At 38.6% G+C, this 24,806-nt stretch overlaps 1 protein-coding gene across 2 annotated transcripts in view; it reads right to left on the bottom strand.

The window, feature by feature from the left end:
- zfpm1 (zinc finger protein, FOG family member 1) overlaps positions 1–24,806 on the bottom strand; it is a 183,854-nt gene that overhangs the window by 81,971 nt on the left and 77,077 nt on the right. For both annotated transcript variants that reach the window (XM_088339749.1, XM_088339751.1), the window contains one exon: positions 19,707–19,853. In XM_088339749.1, coding sequence (XP_088195875.1) covers positions 19,707–19,853 — 147 coding nt within the window. The remainder of the gene's footprint in view (positions 1–19,706; positions 19,854–24,806) is intronic.

Here is a 24,806-nt window from a genome sequence, read left to right as displayed (position 1 = left end):
GTTTTGCCGGAGATCAAAGAAATCAAAGCCAGGAGAGAAAGCTTACCACGTGTTGTGAGTCATAATTTTATTAATATTTAGTTTCTTTTGTCTTTTATTAGCATATTTAGTATTGGAGTAATCCAAAAGTAATTGAAAGTAATCCAGTTAAAGTAAGCCTACCCAACCCTGGACAGTGCACACACAAGTCATCAAGTGCATAGTGATACCTTGTACAAAAAATTCGGAGTCGTACAAAAAGTTCAGAGTTGTACAAAAGGTTCCGAGTTGTGATATTGTGCCAGTCACTCCTCCTGGACCATACACCTCTGTTACATCGACTTTCTTCACGATAAGTGCTCATAATAAACCCGTTTTCTCATCTCATCTCATTAGCCGTACCGCTTATCCTCATTAGGGTCGCGGGGGGGCTGGAGCCTATCCCAGCCATCTCCGGGCAGTAGGCAGGGGACACCCTGAACTGGTTGCCAGCCAATCGCAGGACACACAGGGACAGACTCATTCGCTCATTCACACCTATGGACAATTTGGACCGGCCAATTCACCTGAAATGCATGTTTTTGGAACGTGGGAAGAAACCGGAGTGCCCGGAGGAAACCCACACAAGCACGGGGAGAACATACAAACTCTGCACAGGAAGTCTGGAGCTGGATTTGAACCCACGACAGGTTGCCATGACATGAACTGTGCCACACAAGCGCTAACCACTGCGCCGCCGTGCTGCCCTAAACCCGTTTTTTTCCCAACAATATAATCTTATTTGTCTTATTACTGTATTTTTATTTACTATTAGAATGTGTTTTAGTGATCAGAAAGATGTGATTTACAGCGATTTAGGGTTCACTTGGATGCTTTTGGGAGGTAGGAAATGGTCCAATTTGTTTTTAATAGTTCTATATCGGGAAGATTCACTATGAGCACAATCCTGGAACAAATTAAGCTTGAATACCACTGTGTGTAGAATAGAATAGAATAGAATAGAATAGAATATACCTTTATTGTCATTGTTACAAAATGGGTTAACATATTGTGACAACGAAATTGGGCATGACACTCCAGTTTCACACATTCACAGTGAGGTAAAGAAACCAAGAAGATGAGGAACAGAGAAGATTATAGTTATAATTTACACAATATTTACACAAGAAATCACGGCATGTAGGATGTTACATACAGTTGGTATCGTAAGAGTTTGTGCAATATGCATTTGGTGCAAAAATGGTCATCATAGTGCAAAAAAAAAAATAGTCAACATGTGTCATTGGAATCTCGACATTTATTCAAGTCATCTGGTCTGTGTGTGATTGCAGGTTATGTTCAGTTTGTGAATGTGTCTGGGCAGTGGCTGTTCATGTCTGTTGATCAAAGGCTGCGGTGAAATGACTCCCGGTAACTAAGCAGTGTAAGGCGACACCTCGCCACTAAGAGATGGGCCCTTTCATTCTGGCGACAACCTTGATGATCAGAAATTATGCTTTTACTGACTACGTTTACGTGCAGGGAATAGAGATCCAAATTGACTGGGATCATATTATGGACTTTATGCTATCTTTTTCACTTTCCAGTTTCCATGAGTAAACTGTAGTGGAAATTAAAGCAATTGTTCTTTTACTTTTTTAGTATTTTATTTTTACAAAGGCACAGTTGATAAATATTTAAAGAGAGTAAATATCAGTGAAGGGAAAATATTGAGGAAAAAGAACCTTATAATTGTTTTCAATGGAATCTTATACCCCTGAAACATAAATTAATTGTGAGCCTCTAAAAGATCCCCAACCTTACAGCTAAGGCACTTTAATTCACGAGTCCAGCCCCTGTGAGAGTGGTTTTTCTACTATGTGGCTCCTGATCTAAGGTGTTGTTATTATTCTCAATAAAGACGCTCCCCTACTTAAGACCATTCGACTTACGAAAAACGGTAGATAGGGACATTTTTTTCGGGATATCGAAAAGTATCCGGACATTGCTGCAAGTTAGATTTTGTTGATTTTTTTCGAGTAAAGGACATTACTGTAGTGCTTCTTTCTGCCGCTAACGGCGTGTGAGAGGTCACCCAGCATCCACCCTAAAGAAGAAATCCGCTTCCTCTTCCTAGTTCGTGTGTAAACATTCTATAACTATCTCCAGCACGCTCAGAACGTTGACATTTTTATTGTTTAATATCTCATGCCTCCATTCATTATGGTTGGTGTAAAGTGTAAAGAAGAGGCGAGTCGTTTCTTTTAAAACGAAAGTGGAATATGAAGGCTTAATGCGGTTGAGAAAATAGTTGGATCGTTTTTTTTCTACCACGGAGAAGGAAGTCGCCTAACTGTTGAAGCTCACCTTCCAAAAGTAAGTTAAACTTAACTTTATTTATTCTTATAGAGCATATTATTTTATGAAATGTCTATTTCTTTAGTACAAAACAATACAGGTTACTTATACAAGCCTTAAACATACAGATGGTCTGAAACCTGGTTCGTAAATAGGGCAGCTTCTGTAAATGTATATATTAGTATCATATACATCTACATGTTTAGGACTAGATTGCTGGTTAGACAATCGTTTTTGTTTTTTTCTTTAAAGTGGACGGTTCATATGGGCCGGAATGGATTAATGAGTTTACCCTTATTTCTTACAAGGTAAAATAAAAGACCAAATCAGACTTCAACGTCCAAGCTTGAACAGATTAAATTTGAAAGCTGAGGCATCACTGACGTACATAAGTAATCGTAAAGTGAAAGGACTAGCCACAATTTGGACTACTCACGATCAGACGAAGACCAAAATGCATTTTCTAAGCGCATTTACAAGACTTTACATAACCAGAATACCGGCTTAATTACTAGAACTGCTTTAATTACTAGAACCGCTTTCTTCCGTCTTCGCAACATTGCTAAAATTTGTCCTATACTGTCTCAGTCGGATGCGGAGATTATAATTCACGCGTTTGTTACCTCCCGTCTCGATTACTGTAATGCACTACTTTCCAGTCTCCCGAAGTCCAGAATCAAGAGTCTTCAGCTGGTACAAAATGCTGCAGCCAGGCTTTTAACTAGGACAAAAAAGTCCGATCACATCACGCCGATTTTGGCTAACCTGCATTGGCTCCTTGTTAGCCTAAGATGTGATTTCAAGGTTCTCTTAGTATTATACAAAATCATACATGGACTTGCTCCCTCATATCTTTCAGAACTGATTTCCCCCTATGTTCCGGTCCGAAGCCTTCGTTCTGAGAGCGCTGGTCTTCTGGTGATCCCAAGAGCCAAGAAGTGTTCCGCTGGTTCGAGAGCATTCTCCATCCGAGCACCGGTGCTGTGGAATGCTCTTCCCCCAGAGATCCGATCTGCAACCTCAGTGGAAATGTTTAAATCTAAGCTTAAAACACACTTCTACTCTATAGCATATGAATAACCTATACTTTTCTTGGACAATATCTCTGTATTATTTGTGATTGCAACATCCTTTGCTGTCTGGTAATCCTGAAAGGGGGATGCCACATTTGCGGTCCCTTCTCAAGGTTTCTTCATTTTCCTCATGTTGAGGTTTTTGAGTTTTTCCTTGCCCTCATGTTGGTTCCAGATCAGGGGATGGTGTAATAATAGTCTGAAAATAGTCTGTGTAATAACCTGTGCAGCCCTTTGAGACTCTTTGTGATTAAGGGCTATACAGATAAAAATGACTTGACTTGACTATGTTTGGGTCTTTAGTAGGTCTGCCCTCTTTCTTTGTCGTTCCTTTTACTGAAAGCAATTATTGAGGTGGGTCTTTTTCTCTCTTCTTTTTGTTTATTCCTCTTTATATCGCTCTCTACTCCTCCCCTTTCCCAGTCACGTTGACAAAGACTGAGGCTGCCAGTGTTTCTTCTAATCAACACTGATATACCTGCTCTCGATCAAACTGATTACAGAGCCCCAAGTGATCAAACTTTTCCTGTGTGGCTCAGCGCATGATCTGACCGGTGTGTGCGTGTATATAGATCCTGAAACTCTTCACGTGTGTTAATTCAAAGCGTGTATCAATGCATGTGTATATGTGAACTTTGCCTGTGCAGCCTTTATCAGTCTGTTTATCAAACGGCCGTGTCCCTCCCTATTAGCACAACTCGTGATTAGTCAAGATTAGATCAATGCATCCGAGCACATCGGACTATCTGAGTAAAGATCACTTTTTCGTGTTCTTTAAGTCTTGCATCAGAATCACAAAATGGATTATGTGAATTTATATTCTCAATCTGGATATATTTCTGGTATGAATTTGATATTTTTTGTTTAATGGGGTTCACTTCCGAGTCCAGACGCCCTAGGCCACAGGTGTCAAAGAGGCGGCCCGCGGGCCAGATCGGGCCCGCCAAGGGATCGAATCCGGCCCGCAAGACAACACTCAGAGAAGCGCAAGAGAAAAACAAGCTGCAGGTTGAAATAGGTCAATTTGATGTTGCCAAAGCCAGGTGCCTCTCATAAAGACACTGTACTTGTTTCTTACTCTTTCTGTCTTTCTTTCTGTCTTTCTTTCTGTCTTTCTTTCTGTCTTTCTCTTTCTTTCTGTCTTTCTCTCTCTTTTGTTCTTTCTTTGTGTCTTTCTCTTTCTTTTGTTCTTTCTTTGTGTCTTTCTCTTTTTCGTTCTTTCTTTGTGTCTTTCTCTCTTTTGTTCTTTCTTTGTGTCTTTCTCTTTCTTTTGTTCTTTCTTTGTGTTTTTCTCTTTTTCGTTCTTTCTTTGTGTCTTTCTCTTTTTCGTTCTTTCTTTGTGTCTTTCTCTTTCTTTCTGTCTTTCTCTCTCTTTTGTTCTTTCTTTGTGTCTTTCTCTTTCTTTTGTTCTTTCTTTGTGTCTTTCTCTTTTTCGTTCTTTCTTTGTGTCTTTCTCTTTTTCGTTCTTTCTTTGTGTCTTTCTCTCTTTCGTTCCCCTTTCTGTCTTTCTCTCTTTCTCTCTCTCTTTCTCTCTTTTGTTCTTACTCTCTCTCTCTCTTTTGTTCTTTCTCTCTCTCTCTCTTTTGTTCCTTCTCTCTCTCTCTCTCTCTCTCTTGTTCTTTCTCTCTCTCTCTCTCTCTTGTTCTTTCTCTCTCTCTCTCTCTCTCTCTCTTGTTCTTTCTCTCTCTCTCTCACTCTCTCTTTCTTTGTGTCTTTCTCTTTTTCGTTCTTTCTTTGTGTCTTTCTCTTTCTTTCTGTCTTTCTCTCTCTTTTGTTCTTTCTTTGTGTCTTTCTCTTTCTTTTGTTCTTTCTTTGTGTCTTTCTCTTTTTCGTTCTTTCTTTGTGTCTTTCTCTTTTTCGTTCTTTCTTTGTGTCTTTCTCTCTTTCGTTCCCCTTTCTGTCTTTCTCTCTTTCGTTCCCCTTTCTGTCTTTCTCTCTTTCGTTCCCCTTTCTGTCTTTCTCTCTTTCGTTCCCCTTTCTGTCTTTCTCTCTTTCTCTCTCTCTTTCTCTCTTTTGTTCTTACTCTCTCTCTCTCTTTTGTTCTTTCTCTCTCTCTCTCTTTTGTTCTTTCTCTCTCTCTCTCTCTCTCTTGTTCTTTCTCTCTCTCTCTCTCTCTCTCTTGTTCTTTCTCTCTCTCTCTCACTCTCTCTTTCTCTCTTTTGTTCTTACTCTCTCTCTTTCTCTCTTTTGTTCTTTCTCTCTCTCTCTTTCTCTCTTTTGTTCTTTCTCTCTCTCTCTTTCTCTCTCTTGTTCTTTCTCTCTCTCTCTTTCTCTCTTTTGTTCTTTCTCTCTCTTTTGTTCTTTCTCTCTCTCTTGTTCTTTCTCTCTCTCTCTCTCTTTTGTTCTTTCTCTCTCTCTCTCTCTTGTTCTTTCTCTCTCTCTCTCTCTCTCTCTCTCTCTCTCTCTCTTGTTCTTTCTCTCTCTCTCTCTCTTGTTCTTTCTCTCTCTCTCTCTCTCTCTCTCTCTCTCTCTCTCTCTTGTTCTTTCTCTCTCTCTCTCTCTCTCTCTCTCTCTCTCTCTCTCTCTCTCTCTCTTTCTTTCTTTCTTTCTCTTTAATCTACTCGTCCGGCCCTCGACAGAATGTTTGTTCCAACGTGTGGCCCCCGAGTTAAAATGAGTTTGACACCCCTGCCCTAGGCATTGACTGTTTTCTATTTTTTTCAAGCTAAATAGTTCATTCTCCTGACTAGAGTACAGAACTACTTTTTTTCCTTTTGAAATACAGAGACGAAAACACAAAAGTCAGTTATCGATTTTGGGTTTCAGTGAATCAGGAAATGACACATTCAAGTTTAAATAGCACAAATAAACGGGGCAACCGTATTTTCAGGACACTCAAAATTAAAAATGTCCTTATAAGTGCACCATATACTTTGGAAAATACAGACGATAACATTGGAAATGCATGGTTACAATTAAATGATACCGCATTAGGTAACTGTTCTGCCTTTGAGAAACATATAGAGTGGTCTTTGAGTTCCCTCTTGTTGTTAACACATTAATTTTGGTGGTGAAACCAGATGGCAATGGTAATTTGTGTTCTATGAAATGAGTTATTTTGAGTTAAATGTATTATTTTGTATTCAGCCCTAGCTCTGACTGTAGTTTGAATTCTATGCGCCTTATAGTCCAGTGCGCCTTATATATAATATTTATCATAAAATACTATTTTTTGGGGGTGCGTCTTATAGTCTGGTAAATACGTCATTATGATGTTGTGTTAGGCGTTTATTCTACAGATTAGAAAATAAAATACCATCAAAATCAGTTTATTTTTTTCGCTTGTTTCCCTTTGACCCAGAAGAAAAATTCTTAAAACATTTCATTAGATTATTTATTATGAGAACTCTTCGTTAGCTTGACAGAATCATATATTTTAATTCCTGGTGGGAATCATTTTACTCTGAAGACAGGGATGTCAAACTCAATTTCCCTGAGGGCCTAATCAGCGTAACGGCTGCCCTCTGAGGGCCTGATATAACATGTATATCAAACTGAATGGTATCTAAAATACATGGAACTCCTACTGAATGTAAAATAACTCTTAATTTATTCAAATTACAAACTTTACAGTTGCACTGAAAACCTGTAGCTACACATAGAGGTATGCAATATGTTATACACTAAATAAATGAAATGTTAAAAAAATCTTCTTGGACATTTTTTAGATGATTTCGCAATTTCACTCGTTGGCATTGATCTCTCTCTCTCTCTTTTCCTATGAATCTCTCACTCTCTCTCTCCTTCTCTCTCTTTCTCTCTCTCTGCCTCCCTCTCGCTATCTGGCTTTCTGTTTATCCTCTCTGTGCGTGCGTCCCCCTCTCTCGCTCTTTCCATCTCTGTGCATCCCTCTATCTCTCTTTCACTATCCCGTTCTCTCTCTTTTTCTTCTCTCTTTATCTTTCACTCTCTTTTTTGTCCCTCTTAGTTTCTCTCTTTCGCCTGGTCTTGTATCTCATTATAATTTATTCTCTCTTTTCCCTCTTTCTCTTTTGCTTTCTTTCTCTCTTTATATACCAAACCTCTTGTGAATCAGTCTCGTTTTCGCATGTATGGCAATCTGCTCTTAATGAAGCAAAATAAGAAAAATTGCACAAGTCCTATTTGATCTCTGAGCCAAATGTACTCACTAAAATAGCCATACAGTACGTCACAAAATGAGTAAACCCCTCACATTTCTGCAGAGATTTCATTATAATGTTAACAACACTGCACGGCAGCTGGGTGCTTAGTGCGCAGTCCCACGGTGGGTGCGGAGGCTCAGGGTTCAAGTCCAGCTACCGCAGCTTCCCCGTGTGGAGTTTGCATGTTCTCCCCACATTCCCAAAAACATGCATGTCAGGTTAATTGGCCGGTCTGAATTGTCCCTAGGTATTAAGGATCGAGTGAATTGTCTTTCTCTATGTGCCCTGCGACCGACTGGCAACCGGTTGGGGGTGTCCCCTGCCCACTGCCCGAAGATAGCTGGAATGGGTTCCAGCACCCCAGCGACCCAACTGAGGATAAGTGGTGCAGATAATGGATGAAGAATGGATGGATGCAACAACACTGAAGAAACATCGCTTTGACACAGTGAAAAGAAGTCTGTCAACAAAGGCCATGGCTTACTGTAAAGATATCCTGTGGTATCATGAGACAAAAATGATTTTTTTTGGTTCACATGGTGTGAAGATTGTGTGGCTGCAACTTGTGTGTACTGCACCTAAAGCCAAGCACGGTGTGGGGAATGTCATGGTTTGGGGCTGCATGAGTGTAACTTGGGGAGTTAAACACAAACTCAAGTGTGTACGGTGATAAGTGGAGCAGAGAATAATCCCCTACCTCCAGAAACTGGGTTGCAAGGCAGTGTTCCAGCAAGACAATTACACCAAACACACCTCTAAGATGACCAAGGCTTTTCTGAAGGGGCAAAGGGCAAAGGGGATTGACTGGCCAAGCATGTCTCGAGATCTAAATCCAATAGAACAACTTTGGGGCATCCTTAAGCGGAAGGTTGAGAAGCACAAGATCTTGAATATCCCCTAGCTCTGTCATGTTGTCATGGAGGAAAGGAAGAGAATTTGAATGGCAATTTGTGAAACTCCGGTGAAATCGATGTTAAGGGCGGTTGAGGTGGTTCTGCAAAATTATAGTGGCCACACAAAATATTGCCAGTTCAGGAACTTTTACTTAATGGTGTAATCACTTTTGTGACCAGGGATTTAGCTACTAGCAGCTATATTAGATATTTTTAAGGGGAAAAATACATTTACACTTCTATATAAGGTTCACACAGACTACCTTTCATTTTGTCAAAGCAATGTTTCTTCAGTTGTGTTCAATTATGTGTTATATTATATGTTCCCCACTCCTGATTTACAAGCACTTCACCCAATATACAAAAACCTTTCAAACCTTGAAAATACAACATTAAAATTCAAGCATTTTGAAGGATTTCAAGCACCCTCACGAACCCTGATCTTAACTCAGAACCAAACGGTATAAACAAAAAAAGACAGCGCAAACACAACGTGTACACAAAATAAATCACACACAAATATCCCATTCCCCCTACCCATCTGAATAGTGCCATTATTTTCAGCTATAAATCAAATTGAATGGCACATTGATTTTATCCTGCGGGGGATGGAGCGTGGGAGGGGAGCTGGAGACACAGTTATTGCGTTTAATATTATCAATATTATCTCCCATATCATCTCAGACAGGGAGGCAGGTATCAGGAGGAGTCGACAGACACTTCTCTGCCAAAACCTTCCCTCCCCCAACATAGCAAGACAGTCTCCATCAATCTGATAAGCTCAACTTCCCCTGTCAAACTGGCAGGGCAAAGTCATCTAACAATCTCACCTCGTAAAACTCTTTTTATTTCATTTTTTTTTTTCTTCTTCTTTTGATTCACCCCTTTTTTTGTATGTTTTCCTTTTGCGTTGACATCTTTACAGAGTTTACCTAAAGAGAGATGCAACCTTACAAAATCAGATGAGATATTTGCAGGAAAAAAAACGAAAAACAATGCAGAAAAGAGCAGAATAATAGAGGCTGTTCAACTGTTCCATCGCATCGTTTCTGTTGACGTTATAGGAAAGATACTCATCAAAGGCAATTAAACAAATTCGGGATAGTCAAGTGACAATAGATAGATAGATAGATGGATAGATACTTTATTCATCCCCGCAGGGAAATTCACATTTCCAGCAGCATCCCTGAGCTGAGAACAATACAATAATAAAGCAAAAAGAATACAATATACAAATACCCAATGTGACGTGCAAATGCCCACTGTAGCCTGTTATATAGAATATCTAAATAGTGCTACACAGAATACATATTGCAATAAAATTCGGTAATATGCAATAAAGGGGGTTTGGTTTAATGTGGGCTTTTACTCTGCCGGGTAGAGTTAAAGAGCCTCATGGCATGAGGAAGAAAAGATCTCTTAAGTCTGTCCGTAGTACAAGACAGTGACAGCAGTCTGTCGCTGAAACTGCTCTTCTGTCTGGAGATAATGCTGTGTAGTGGATGCAATACAGTAATCCTTCACAGTATTTCATCAATAGCGTTTTGGTCTAAGATGTACACATACAAAAACAGTTTGATCAACTCCGTTACATCTGGACTGACTGCAGCAGGGCCTAAAAGGCAGAGGAACATGATTTCTATCGCCAACAAAGTTGGACTCCTCGACACACTAAAGGAAGGTAAAAGCAGTCTTCCATAACATCCACATGATGGCAACAAAATATAAAGTGGACAGCTTTGAAATGTTCAGATGTAATCTGTTTTTATTTTTTAAATACGACCTAACTCATGCATATTTCACTTTTTGGGGCCAAATTCAAGTTGTGAGCCACAGAACAACACTCTTTCTACTCAGCTGCACCTTCATGTACATATTCTGCAAAAAATAAGTACATAGTCTTTTCCTTTGTATATATACATTTGATTTATTCCATTGTATCTTATTTTAAACTTGTTTATAAACGCTGTACACTGGGGTTGCAAAGAAAATTTCATTGGCATTTGTGTTAATGACAATAAAACAAATCTTGAATCTAAGATTTTGCCTAAATCAGTTTCCCAGTAGAAATTTGCTTTTGTCTGCACAACCAATATATTAGCAAGACTATTTTCAAAATTATAATATGTCAAAAGTTATTTGTAGATTGTTCTCTTCACGCCATGTTTTTGTCGCCCCCATGATGGCAACAAAATACTATTGAGATAAATTGGATCGCGTCCTTAATCAATGCAAAATGATAATTTGACAGTACAGTTATTTGTAAATACTAAAAAAAGTCTACAAAGTACAGTACTTGTATTTGTTAAACACATACTTAAGCTGGGAAATTGGGTTTGTTCTTTGGTTTCAATGAATAATATAGTATTCAATAGATAAAAAATAAATAAATAAAGACTTCTACTTCACAGCTTTTGACTATTGCGGTACATTTTTGGAACACAGACCCACAAAAAAGAGGGATTACTATACTAGTAACAGGGCCAAACACCCGACCTTATTTCAATGTAATGGTAGTACAAAAGATCAAGTAGCAATGCTGGTTGAAGATAAGAAACAATCACTATTTTTTAATATCTTGACATTTTCAAGTTTAGGAGTGAATAGTATGCTCCAAATAGAGATTTTTGCAATCAAGGATTTTAAACAATATATTAATAAAATAAATTATATTATTAACTACAATATTACACAGCTGGCAGTGTACAATGTATATTATGTGGTTGCTAAGTACACAAACACATACACACGATCAAAGAACTGGACAGATATTCATCAGCATTCCATAAACCAAATTACACCAAAGTAGCCCAAACTACCATTCAAGTGTTCTAGTAAGGTTTTGCGGATATTTTTGTTGTCACATCCTGGAGTTAAAGCACAGATTTGTCGATAGGTGCCATGAGTATGTGCCAGAAATCCAGTAATGGGAAGTGACCAGTGACCTGCAGTCTGGGGAGGCATGTGAGGCTTTGTCTCACCTGTCATCATTAAAATATACAGTTAAAAAAAAAAATGGTTGCATTTATTCAGTTTTGAAGTTCTTACTCCATTTTGGGATTTTATCTTTCAAAATCACAAGTTTTCACATTATATTATGAATATAATTGTAACCCACTTCAGAGTATGGACACCTCTGGGTTCCTCAACAAGCTTGAAGAAACAAATAACCAAACAACGAAATTGAAAGAATGGACCTTTAGTAAAAACCTTTGAACATTTACATCAAGGCACAAAATATTTACAGAATATTCTGTCATGTTAAATAGAGAAAAATCTGGTGATCCTTTCGGGAGAGCTTCTCTCGAAGGGACGAATTCGGTTGGTGTCTAGTCACACTCAGTCAATGTCAGAGTCAAGGGAATTCCAGAAAGGAAAATTAGTACCCCAAGATCACTGGTGGTGAACAGATGGTAGGGTTCGCTATGAATGTTGACTTTAAGGGTTCCGGGAATGATGACTGGAACTCCCAGGTCTACCTGGTGAAACTGGGGCTGCTCAGTTTTAGGGGGCTTCAAAAACCTGACCAAGCTATGGGGTCTTTCCTGATTGCAAAGTTCAACATATGGCTTACCAGGGGTTCAGTAGTCTTCTTTTTTTCTTGTTTTCAATCTTTCACAAACACTTGAGGAGTGTGAGTGCGATATTTCCCTTAGTGGTGTTAAGCGCATGTGAATTATCGCAAACAAAATTATATTTCACTAAAACGCAAAATACTGATAAAAAAATAGTTAAAAATGAAAAAAAAACACTTTTGTTAACCCCCATTTTCCAGGTGGGTTACATAATCAATATAATTGGTATAGTTTGTTCTGAGCGTCTCTCGTTGCAGAGTGAGTCACGCAATTCTCTTGCCTCACGGCAGAGGGAGCTAGCGAGACCAAGGATTCTGATTTGACACACACCACAGACCCAAACAATACAATTATGGATAGTGTTGGCAAGCTAACAACAAATCAAGCCTTCCAGTATTTATTTTTTTTCATGAACTTTTATTCATAATGGAGGACTACCTGTCAGTGCATCTATTCAAAATTAACAGTGCATAGATAATTCATTAGTTAAGGTAAGACACTCGTTTTCTATGCTACAGTTTATATATTGTTTCATCGCTTTGCCAAGCAAATGATGACTACGATGTAGGTTAATTTAAAGTATTTGTAAACCTGACTGTGTCACCAGAAATGAACTACACCGCATGACACTGAATCTGGCCATTTTAGTCCACAATAAAGTAGAAAAAAAATTACTTGGTTGGAAAATGAATGAATGAATTTGTTATTTGGATAATTTACCGTAAGAAACTGACATTTAAGGAATCAGACATATAATGTAAGAAAAAGAGGCGTCAACTATCTAGCATGTGCAGGGACAGAGGAGACTCATGCATCCGGTATTTTAAGGCCAAGGTGAAGCACAACTGAAAGAATGTAGGAATCAAAACATTTCCATTTGGAGTCAAGCCAAGGAACGTATCTTATATTTCCCTCTGCTACGACTAGTAGCTATAAAACCATAAACGAGTGTAAAAATGATCCCTGCTTACTGACTAAGAGGAAAAACATTTGCACAGGCAAACGAATACTTTAGCAGATAGCAGATAAACAGTTGAATTAATGGTGAAATATAAAACAAGCAAAAAAAAAACCCACAAAAAATTAATTTTGACAAGTTAAAAATGTAATGTTAAAAAAAAAGGAAAAAGGTCTGGTAAAGATATTGTTAAAAAATAAGTACATTACATTATCATCAAAAAAACGACACGAATACACTAAACAGGGGTGCCCATTATGTCGATCGAGATGTCACGAAAAAACGAGTTTCGATTTTTTTGGGGGGACGTTGCCATCTGGTGGTCAAGTGCAGAATGTCAACATAAACAGGTATAATTTAATTCAATTTTATGTAATTTTTTTTTTTTTTTAGAGTTTTACATTTTTTTTTACTTATGATGTAAAGATGCCAAAAATATCTTATTCTACAGCGTAAAGTGAAAACGTCATAAGGCGGAGTTACTTATCCCGGAGGTACGAATGCAATTTTTTTTCAACTTTACATCTGATGACTCACAACACGTGGTAAGCTTTCTCTCCTGGCTTTGATCTCTTTGATCCCCGGCAAAACTAACATAAAATGCGACAGAAAATAAATCCAAACAGCTTGTCAACATCATTTTTGCCGTTCCATGTATTCCGTTACTCCCCAAGCCTGCACAAAATTTAGTCATTTTATTCATATTTAGTTTCTTTTGTCTTTTACTCGCATATTTGGTATTGGAGTAATCCAAAAGTAATCGAAAGTAATCCAGTTAAAGTAACCCTACCCAACCTTGCTAGTTAATTAGGTATTAAACTAATGTTCAGAAATTACGAGAAGAGTAAAGGGGAAAAAAAACACAACAGAGGATGAAAATAACACTGAGAAGTGTGTGTGTGTGTTTGAGAGAGTGTGTGTGCGTTTCTGTTTGTTTAATAGAGAGAGTAGGTGTAATAAACGTAACCGAGTGCATGGATTTGTTACTGCTAAAATGTGTTTTTCTCGGTAGTTATCGGGGGGCTTATCACTCTGGTGTGTTTGTGTGTGCGTGTGTCTGCGTTGGTGTCAGCGATTGTCTCTTTTTCTTTTCCAGATGGTGGATAAGAGGCCTTGCCTTATTAGCCCGCTCCGGCCAGATAAAGAGCCGGTATTGATCCCAGGTTGAAAGAGCAGCTTCGTCAAACACGGCTGATTTATAGACAACTGATAATGGCAACGCTGGAAAAGCGAGGAACTCTCCACATGGGGGGGAAGAGTTTATGAAGCATGTGATTAGGGCTGAAACCAGCAACTATTATAATAGTCGACGAGTCATAGACTTTTGAAATGATTAGTCGATTAATCGGAAAATTATTATTCAGGGTAGGTGCACCTTTTTTCCTGGCCAAATTCAAGCACTTTTAAGGACTTTTAAAGCCAGTTTTACCATTTTTCCAGGACTGTTAAATTTAAAGATCTGGTGCGAATTATTTCTTTTTCAAAGCCACAAATATGCGATTTTTTTATCTAGCTTGTGCTTTTATCAAGACGTATGACTTTTACAGCTTGAGTAAATCGTACAGTGGAACCTCGGTTCTCGACCATAATCCGTTCCAGAACCCTGTTCGAAAACCGATTTGTTCGATCACCGAAATCATTTTTCCCATTAAAAATGATGTAAACCGTTTTAATCCGTTCCAACACCCTGAATGTTTACCTTGAATGTTTAACGTAAACATAACGCTAACCCAGGCTAATCGTACGTTCGCGTTATCGTAATCTTTCGTATGAAAGATTACGCTAACATGAACGTGTAAAAATAAAAAAAAGGATAAAGAAAAGAATTATGAATAGGATTTCTTACCTTTGTGGTGGTCAGCAGAAGGCGCAGGTGGACGGTGGGGAGAGGGATGGAGGAGGGAGGAAAATTATTGTTTGGAAGGATGTTCTTTTCTCTTAAAATACCGATCTAATGACACTTGCTTCTGCCTTCTTTTTAGCAGTTTTCTAAAGTGACTCATGACAGTGTATTATTCTTTAGTATCGTACTGATCATAGATTTAGCCATGCTGTATTCCCTAGCAAGATCAGACACTCGCACTCCTCCTTCATATTTTCCTATTATTTATTTCTTAAATGCAATAGTTGTACGCACTACTTTTCTTTTTTCACCTGTAGCAACTTTGCTGCTTGCACTGACTTTCTTCGGAGGCATAATCGGGGACTAAAACACTTCGTACACCGATCTTAAAAGCGAAAGCAAAACGAAGCACGTCCGCACGCGATAACAGTTGGTCACGAAAAGAGCGATTTACACCCGTACGCCGCTCAGCATCGCACCCTAACGTACGCACTCACGCATTACGGGCGTTCGAACTCTGATTTTTTGAATAGGTAAGAAATCCTATTCATAATTCTTTTCTTTATCCTTTTTTTTGGAACGGAGCCCACCATTCAGGGGGTTGGGACGCAGCCCCCTTTCCAATGAACCGCTCACCACTTGTTGTGGAGACCCGGGTGCTAAATGACTTGTACACGACCTGATTTTTTTATTTTTACACGTTCATGTTAGCGTAGTCTTTCGTACGGAAGATTACGATAACGCGAACGTACGATTAGCCTGGGTTAGCTTTATGTTTACGTTAAACATTCAAGGTAAACATTAAGGGTGTTGGAACGGATTAAAACGGTTTACATTATTTTTAATGGGAAAAATGATTTCGGTGATCGAACAAATCGGTTTTCAAACAGGGTTCTGGAACGGATTATGGTCAAGAACCGAAGTTCCACTGTACAAGCTTTAAACATACTTATATAAACCTTAAACATACAAAACATAGCACTGAAGCAACTTACGAACAAATTCAACTAACCAGTGATTGATCTCGTTCGTAAGTAGGGCAGCGTCCGTATTGCAAAGTTTTTAATCAGTGTATCCAGGCTAAAATGCTCTAAAACTTTAAAGGTTTTGGTAAGCGTACTTGATGTTGACACCTTCATTTCTGTATGTTACCACTCGGGATGGTATTGCGCAAGAGCTACTCATAGCAGATGTTATTTTTGTGTAAAATGCTTCACTCGGTTGGGGAAACGTGTCAAGCACAATATTCGACGATGGAATTAAGTGTCGACTCTTTTTAATTATCATTTTTTGTCGACATCGTTGGGGCGGCAGTGGCTCAGGAGGTAGCCCACTCGTCTTGGGATCAAGAGATCGCAGTTCGAATCCCGGCTCCCCCGTGTTACATGTCGAAGTGTCCTTGGGTAAGACACTGAACCCCTAATGCCCCCAATAAGCAGGTCAGCGCCTTACATGGCTGCACGGCCGCTATTGGGAAATGTAAAACACATTGTAAAGCGCTTTGGGAAGTCTTGACTTGAAAAGTCATTTCATCGTTGACTAATCGTTGCAGAGATTAACAAAAAAGGTTAAATATAACCGAAAGAGTTGCAGTATCGACAAGTTTTTTTGAAATTATTAAATTCCATCGTAACCCTTAACCTTTTTGCTGACGTCCACACATGAACATCCCCACACGCACACACAATTTCCTAATCTCTAATCTTGTCTCGATTAGCACCTGACAGAATTTCCATGGCTTTATCAAACCAACCCGACCAACAGACGCTTATCAATTCCAGTCCCCGAAATTTCACAAGTGCAGGAATTTTGGAGATTACGGAAACACTGCCTGAGAAATCTTGAATAAGTCAAAAGAATAAGACTGAACACTCTGCTATCAGGCAGGACAAGCGGGAGGCAGAGGATAAGAGGTGCATTGAGGGGACAGATTTACCGTTCTCTAGATTGAGCCGAAGGATTCTCCAAAAATATAGATGTGTATTCTTCAAATATGCCGAGGGGCCACTTTATTGCATACAAACGAAAGAAAACATTATATGGAACAGTTTCTCAAATGGTTGTCTTGGCAAAATAATGCTTAGGAAAAAAAGATGCGGTTAATTACCACTCTTGACCAGTTGATGGCGATAATGCCCTGTGAAGGTGAGTTGACACCATTTCACACCAAAGAAAAAGACCGGTAAAGTTTGTTTACAGCATGGCCAAACGCAGATACAGCGGAAAATATCAGATATAAGGATTTTATTATATTGAAGACAAGGTACCGTATTTTCACAACTATAAGGCGCACCTAAAAGCCTTTATTTTTTTCAAAAGCTGACCATGCGCCTTATAATACAGTGCGCCTTATATATGGATCAATATTAAGTCGCAAAGTCTTGCAACTAAGGCAAGCGGCCGCCGACTAGATTTTCCCCCGAAGGCGAAGTATATATATATATATATATATATATATATATATATATATATATATATATATATACACCAGCATTTCATTTCCTAACCAATGTGTCAATCATCATTTGAATCAGTCACTATTGGCTAAAGTTATTCGGGGGTAAAGGGGGCAGATCTTTTTTATCATTTACAGGCTCGCATAGGCTAAAGCGGGGCAAAACAAAGCCTGCAATTGGCCGAAAAAGATGAATGTGAATCACACGTTGGGTTGCACTACGGCATAGAGAAAACATTTTTTACTAGTCTGTATTTGTAAATATTTTACACGGTTGGATTTACTACACTCACGGTTGTAAGAAGACCATGGTTGTGTATCATTATTGAACGTGATGGCTGCAAGAGAACTTAGGTGAGCTATGCGGCTTTATATTTTCCCGGTATATTGTTTTAGAACGATCTTGATGTTTCTGTGATGAGTCTATTTTTAAACTAAATGCAATTCAAAGTGTTTATTGTCATATGCACAGTAAAGAACCCCGTAAAGAACCACAAGATGTCGCTGTATTGTGTAGTGTAATTGAAAAAGAGTGCTCAAAAGCACAAGTGAGAAAAACAACTTGGTAAACTCAAAGTAAGCAAACCGCACTATTTTTATTCTCTATATTTTTGACAAGCCTTTAAACAAGGTTTTTGGTTCGAGGGTACACTTAGCAGCAAGACGTCCGGCAATTATGGTGAGGCTTTTTTTTATGTCAAATAATTTCTCAAACTATAAGTATTTTAAAAAATAAATCATGTTCATGTGTATTACATGTATTTCGACTTATTATTTAAATAATTTTTTTAGAATAAATTTTTTAGGCAGCACGGCGGGACAGTGGTTAGCGCATGTGCGGCACAGTTCAAGTCATGGGAACCTGTCGTGGGTTCAAATCCAGCTCCAGACTTCCTGTGTGGAGTTTGTATGTTCTCCCCGTGCTTGCGTGGGTTTCCTCCGGGCACTCCGGTTTCCTCCCACATTCCAAAAACATGCATTTCAGGTGAATTGGCCGGTCCAAATTGTCCCTAGGTGTGAATGAGCGAGCGAGTTGTCTGTCCCCGTGTGCCCTGCGACTGGCTGGCAACCAGTTCAGGGTGTCCCCTGCCCACTGCCCGATGATTGCTGGGATGGGCTCCAGCACCCCCGCGACCCTACTGAGGATAAGCGGTGCAGCTGATGAGATGAGATGAGATGAAGTTTCTTTTACAACCAAGAATTGCTAAATATTACACACTGTTAATGAAAATTGATATTTAGACTGGAAAATCGAAGAATTTCTGATCAAGCATGTTGGAAAAGCTTCTTACAGAAGTGGAGGCAGGAAAAGATGCGCATTTCGAGCAATTTTTTAATCCACTAAAATAATTATGTGTTCATCGATTGTTTATCAGTGTTAATTGTGACCTTGTATCACATAGTACAGCAACACAATAAAAACACATTTATTTTCCACTAGCAGGTTATTTTTTCTCATTCCAAGTATTTCTTTTTTTTTTTTACTTTATTTTTAAACAAAAAGAAAAAAAAATTACAATTGACAAATTAATCTAATATTGCAGTATATCAAGGTATATTCTTCTTCTCATTTTACAAAAAAATCTTTACCAAAATAAAAGTATTTGAAATGAGCAAGTTTATCTTCCAGGGAACAACATAATTTGTCATGATAACGAGATTATTTTACCTCTTTATTATTGTTATTATTTCCGCCTCCCCCCCAAAAAAATCTAAATTAACTTTTTACTATGAAATTAATATATTGTAACCATTCATTCATCCATTATCTGCTCTGTTTATCCTCACTAGGGTCACGGGGGTGCTGGAGCCCATACCAGCTATCTTCGGGCAGTCGCAGGGTATTATTGTAACCAAGTTTAATAAATATAAAAAGTAAAATATATATATTTAAATACATCTTCTTCCAAAGTCCCTTCAAAAAAGGACACTTCTCACACTTGCTCTGGAATTTTACCTTCTTTACTCCCTTGTGCTATTGGTTTCGGTTCAAATTCTTCGTGGAAATTGTAAAATATTGTATATATTAATATTCAAACATTGTGATTATTTTCAAATGGATTAACAAATGATTGTTATACTAATGTAAGATATAATAGTTTGTCCATGAATGGTCAAAGTAGCGTCCAAATTTATTTTGGGGACCGATCTCTTCGAAAGCATTTGGCATCAAGTTCTACCTTTTATCCCTTCTTTTCTTTCCGGGTGATTTCTTCAATTGTTTTGATGTGATGTTTGTTGCAACATGATTAAAAAGAGAAGAATACATAATATCTTCTTGGTTTCTTTACCTCATTGTGAATGTGTGAAACTGGAGTGTCATGCCCAAATTCGTTGTCACAATATGTTAACCCATTTTGTAACAATGACAATAAAGGTATATTCTATTCTATTCTATTCTATATAAAAAAAAGAATCAAGGAACATGCATGTCAGTGATTCATCGTTATTAAATTGTATGTTGCTAACCTTCATTGTTTGGAGGTGTGTAGGGCGGTGGACTACTGCTGTCACCCTCTGCTGAATCATCAAGGTCCGAGGCCTCGGCCTCTTCTCCCGAAAGGCTGAAGTTGTCGAGCGTGTTATCCTCTGTGCCATCAAGCTCACCGAGACTGCCTGCAAGACAAAAATCAACAGATATGGAAGACAAATCTATGGATGGAAAATGTCAATCGGTTGATCATTAATTGCCTATGCTTACTTTGCACAATGTTGCTTATTTACACTACTGCATATTGCACTATTACCATCCCCTTTCCTCTTCCGCTTTAACATGCACACACTTTCTTTTGTAAAAATATTTTGTGTTCATTTCTATCAAAATAATTTTTATTTTTTTTAATCCTTTTTAATCTTTTATCTGTAGTCAAAATGTGTAACTGGAGTGCCACGTCCAATTTCGTTGTCACAATACAGTGGAACCTCGGTTTTCGAACGCCTCTCAGTTCGAACAAATCGGTTCTCAACCAAAAATTCGCTTCGCTTTTCGTTCAAAAAATCGGAGTTTGAACGCCGGTATGCTAAGAGCGATGCTGAGCAGCGTACGGGTGTATATTGCCCCCACCCCTCGTGAAGAACTGTTGTCACGTGAGCGCGCACTCCTTTTTGCTTTCGTTTTGAATATCAGTGAATGGAGTGTTTTAACCCCTAATTATGCCTCGGAAGAAGGTCGGTGCAAGCAGCAAAGTTGCTACAGGTAAAAAAAGAAGAGTAGTGTGTACAACTATTGCATTTAAGAAAGAAATAATAGCAAAATATGAAGAAGATGTGCGAGTTTCCCTTCTTTCGAGGGAATAGAGCATGGCTTCTGCAGACCACCACAAAGGTAAGAAATCCTATTCATAATTATTTTCTTTATCCTTTAACCGCTCACCACTTTTTGTGGAGACCCGGGTGCTAAATGACGTGTAAACGACCTGATTTTTTTATTTTTACACATTCATGTTAGCGTAATCTTTCGTAAGATTACGCTAACGCGAACGTACGATTAGCCTGGGTTAGCTACATGTTTACGTTCATGGTAAGCCTTCAAGGATTTGGAACGGATTAAAATGATTTTACATTACTTTTAATGGCAAAAACGATTTCCGGTGATCGACCAAATGGGTTTTCGAACAGGGTTCTGGAACGGATTATGGTCGAGAACCGTGGTTTCACTGTATGTTCAACCCATTTTGTAACAATGATAATTAAGGTATATTCTTCTATTCTAACTTGTCATTTTGAATTTTTATATGCAGTAATTCCCTGCATTGTATTCTGCATTCTGATAGGTTAAACAGTTGCCCCGCCCTTTTTCTGTACACACACGTAAAACAGTTCGACCAACTTTTGTTATGTATGCGCAAATCTCTTTCATTTTCAAGTATCTCTCAAAAGAATCACGTACACAAAACACTGTGGACCACCAAAAGTCAGAGGCGGATGCTTTTTATCAAGTTGGACTTCATGAAACTTGCTCTGGAGCGACATGCGCATCTGTGGCACTTCGAAGTTGCTCCCTGCTCCCTTTGCAAAAATGTTTGATAATGGAAAAATATATGGTTTCTTTAGGACAAAACAGGAAAAATTCATAACGTTTTCCAGTGAATATAGATAGATACATCTTAATACATATGTCTCCTTTCTCATAAGGCTAATTTCAAGCTTTTAATATCGTGTTTGTTTGGGTTTTTTTTTTTTTGGTACAATATGGCTTCTTTGGGTTGCTGACCGGAAGGTAAATGCAGTTTAGCATAACGTAGACATGATGGTGACAAAGTATCATGTTAAATGAAGTGAATCATATCCTTATGCCAGTGTTTTTTAACCTTTTTTGAGCCAAGGCACATTTTATTTACATTGGAAAAATTTTGCGGCACACCACTAACCAAAGATTTTATAAAATGACACTGAACAGTATGTTTAATTACAATATAATTGATAATACCCCCAGTTTTTACAGCACAGACACTTGACAATGAAATAATATTTGCATTAAATGATTCATAAACGTTTTATACATTTTTTTTAAAAGTGACATTGGATAATTTCTCACGTCACACCTAACGATCACTTACGGCACACTAGTGTACCACGGCACAGTGGTTGAAAATCACTGCCTTAAGCAATACAACGAAACAGCGAGATTATTTCTTAAATTATATCTATTAGACAGAATAGACGTTATTTGTAATTGCAGTTATAGAGTTCAGCTTAAATAGTTATTTGTATTAGTTCTTGGGTATCTGATATAGAAATAAATAAACTATGGTTTCTTTGCAGGTTTTGACTATCACTATTGACTATTTTTTGTAAACAGTTCCATCAACCCCTCAGAAATCACACAAAAGAGGACTGTTTAGTGCAGGGGTCAAGAACATTTCTGACTCAAAAAGCCATGAAAGCAAAATATTAAGGATTAAAAAAAAAAACTAAAAAAAACATATTTTAAAACAAAATTAGACAAAACTGTTAAACCTGATCTCCAGACAGAAACTCATTTCCAGTGCTTTGTATTTCACAGTGATACATTTGATTATTTTATAATATATGTGAAATAAAAATTTCAGAGCATGTTCCGATATCCAGAATTATCCCATTTAAAATCTCTCCCTCCTGCAGTTAAGATTGTTGATGTATATTTGTGTCGTGAATAATGGCTTTAAAAACAAGGTGCGAGCAAAGTTCTTTCGTAAGAATGTCAGAACAGCTGCAAAATAGAAGGATACAGATTTACCTTCAGATGTGGTCAGAGTTCTAACCTTGGGAATTGAGTGGTCATTATTTGTTAGGGTTGGGCTATACTGGGATTTTTTGTATCCATCTGATCCAAGTAAATAAAGGGTACCCTATTTTCTGGACTAGAAGACACACCCGAAATCCCCAAGGTTAGCCAGAGATTAAAAAGTGTGCTTCATAATCCGGGGCTTCATTTATAGACAGTACTTAAATCCAGAAATGCATAAATACAACAAAATGATTCTGAATACAGGAACTATTTAAAAATAAATCAATTCATTTCATTTGTGAAATAATATTTCCTAAAATTTGTGTTCTATAACATGTATTTTCATCTTCTGTTTTAATTTAATGCACTTTATAGCTCGATGAGCGTTATTTATAAAAAAATATTCCACATTTTGAAAGGTGAGTTTTATAATCTGGTGGGCCTTATACTAGGGAAAATATGGCAACTTCCATTACACAATATTTAAAAAATAAAATAAGTAGTGCAAATAAAGTGAGACAACAATTGGATATAGTTTGAAAGTTATATACAGTATATGTGTAATATTACAATCCATTAACAACATTAGCAGGGTTGGGTAGGGTTACTTTAACTGGATTACTTTCAATTACTTTTGGATTACTCCAATACCAAATATGCTAATAAAAGACAAAATAAACTAAATATGAATAAAATTATGACTCACAACCCTTGGTAAGCTTTCTTTCCTGGCTTTGATCTCTGGCAAAACGAACATAAAATGCGACAGAAACAAAATGAAAATAAATCCAAACAGCTTGCCAACATCATTTTTGCCGTTCCATGGATTCCAAGCCTGCACAAAATTTAGTCATTTTATTCATATTTAGTTTCTTTTGTCTTTTATTAGCATATTTGGTATTGGAGTAATCCAAAAGTAATTGAAGGTATCCAGTTAAAGTAACCCTACCCAACCCTGAACATTAGTGTAGCATTAGTTAAAATTGGAAGAATCCCAGGACAATAGTATTGATCCAATCCTGTGCTCGCTCGGTTTCGATGATTTCGATATTCGGATCAATTCACCCACCTTTAGCATTCGTCCTCTATTCGGTTTTATAAGATGCGAAGTCTACAAATATTCGTCCCGTGTATTGTGTATTATTTGTTTTTTATTTTGATTACTTGCTCAAAATATATGCCTGAAAAATATCCAGGAATTTGTAGAAGGCAGACATCACACTTGCACATGTATTCTGATGCGTCTAATTGGCTAAGAGACAAGGAAAAGATTGCAATGGCGTTTCTTCTAAGGGCCCGGTCACACAGCCGTTTGCGGCTGAATCACGGCCAGAAATTTCTGCCTGTGAGGCGGACGCTATTGGACGCTTTGAGATCGCCATACAGACGAGATACAGCAGTGCTTAACACGCGGTCGGAAATTCATGCGCGGTTGGCAGCGCGAAAAAGTTTTGCGCTGTTCAAAACTTTAGGGCCCGGTCACCAAGCCTTTCGCTGGCGTATCGAGGCAGAAATTTCTGGCCGTGAAGCAGACGCTGTTGGGCGCTGTTGGACGCTTTGAGACCGCCATATAGACGAGATACAGCAGTGCTTTACTCGCGGTCGGAAATTCACACGCGGTTGGCCGCGCGAAAAAGTTTTGAGGTGCTCAAAACTTTGAGCACGCGTTAACCGCGGGCGGCACACGAGGTAATGACGTGGAAATGACGCGGAACGACGTGCTCTGGCCGCGGCCAGGGCGTGGTTACACATGGGTAGGACGGGAAATTTCAGCGGGTAATCGTGGGTGGAGCATGGTAATAGCATGTTCTGCGCCTGTATCGCGGTGTTATTACGTGAAATTAGCGTGTTACGCGTGTGACGGTCAAACGCCTTTCTCCGCGTATATACAGCGCGATTTGCCGAGCACACGTCAGTTGGGGGGGTTGCGTAGGAGTCGGATTTGGGCACAACACCGGCTCGGGAGCTTTTATACCCGTGGTCCACACGAGAAAATGACGCGGAAATGACGCGATGAGGAAGCGGAACAGTCGCCGGCGTCTGTTTTGCGGGCATACCACCGATGAACAGCGGGTTGGCCAATTTTGCGCATTTTCCATCGCGGGCAACCACGGGCAAAAAAAAAACGCAAAATTTTAGCCGTGATTCAGCCGCAAACGGCTGTGTGACCGGCCCCTTACCAGCCATTAATGTAGAAAAGCACAACAGCGCTCCTGCCGCTAGAGGTACAAGCGTGGTGTTGCACTTCCGTCCTAAATGCATTAAAAAAATTACATTTTATCTCCAAGCCAGATGAATTTATGAAAAGAGCCACACCTGGCTCGCGAGCCATCTGTTGTTTTTTTTTTGCAATGTTACTA

This window comes from Urocampus carinirostris, chromosome 7 (assembly GCF_059441175.1).
Source record: "Urocampus carinirostris isolate Australia breed hairy pipefish chromosome 7, RoL_Ucar_1.0, whole genome shotgun sequence".
NCBI classification, from domain to species: Eukaryota; Metazoa; Chordata; class Actinopteri; order Syngnathiformes; family Syngnathidae; genus Urocampus; species Urocampus carinirostris.
Note: the sequence above shows the minus strand (reverse complement) of the source record. Positions and strands in the feature narration are given on the sequence as shown.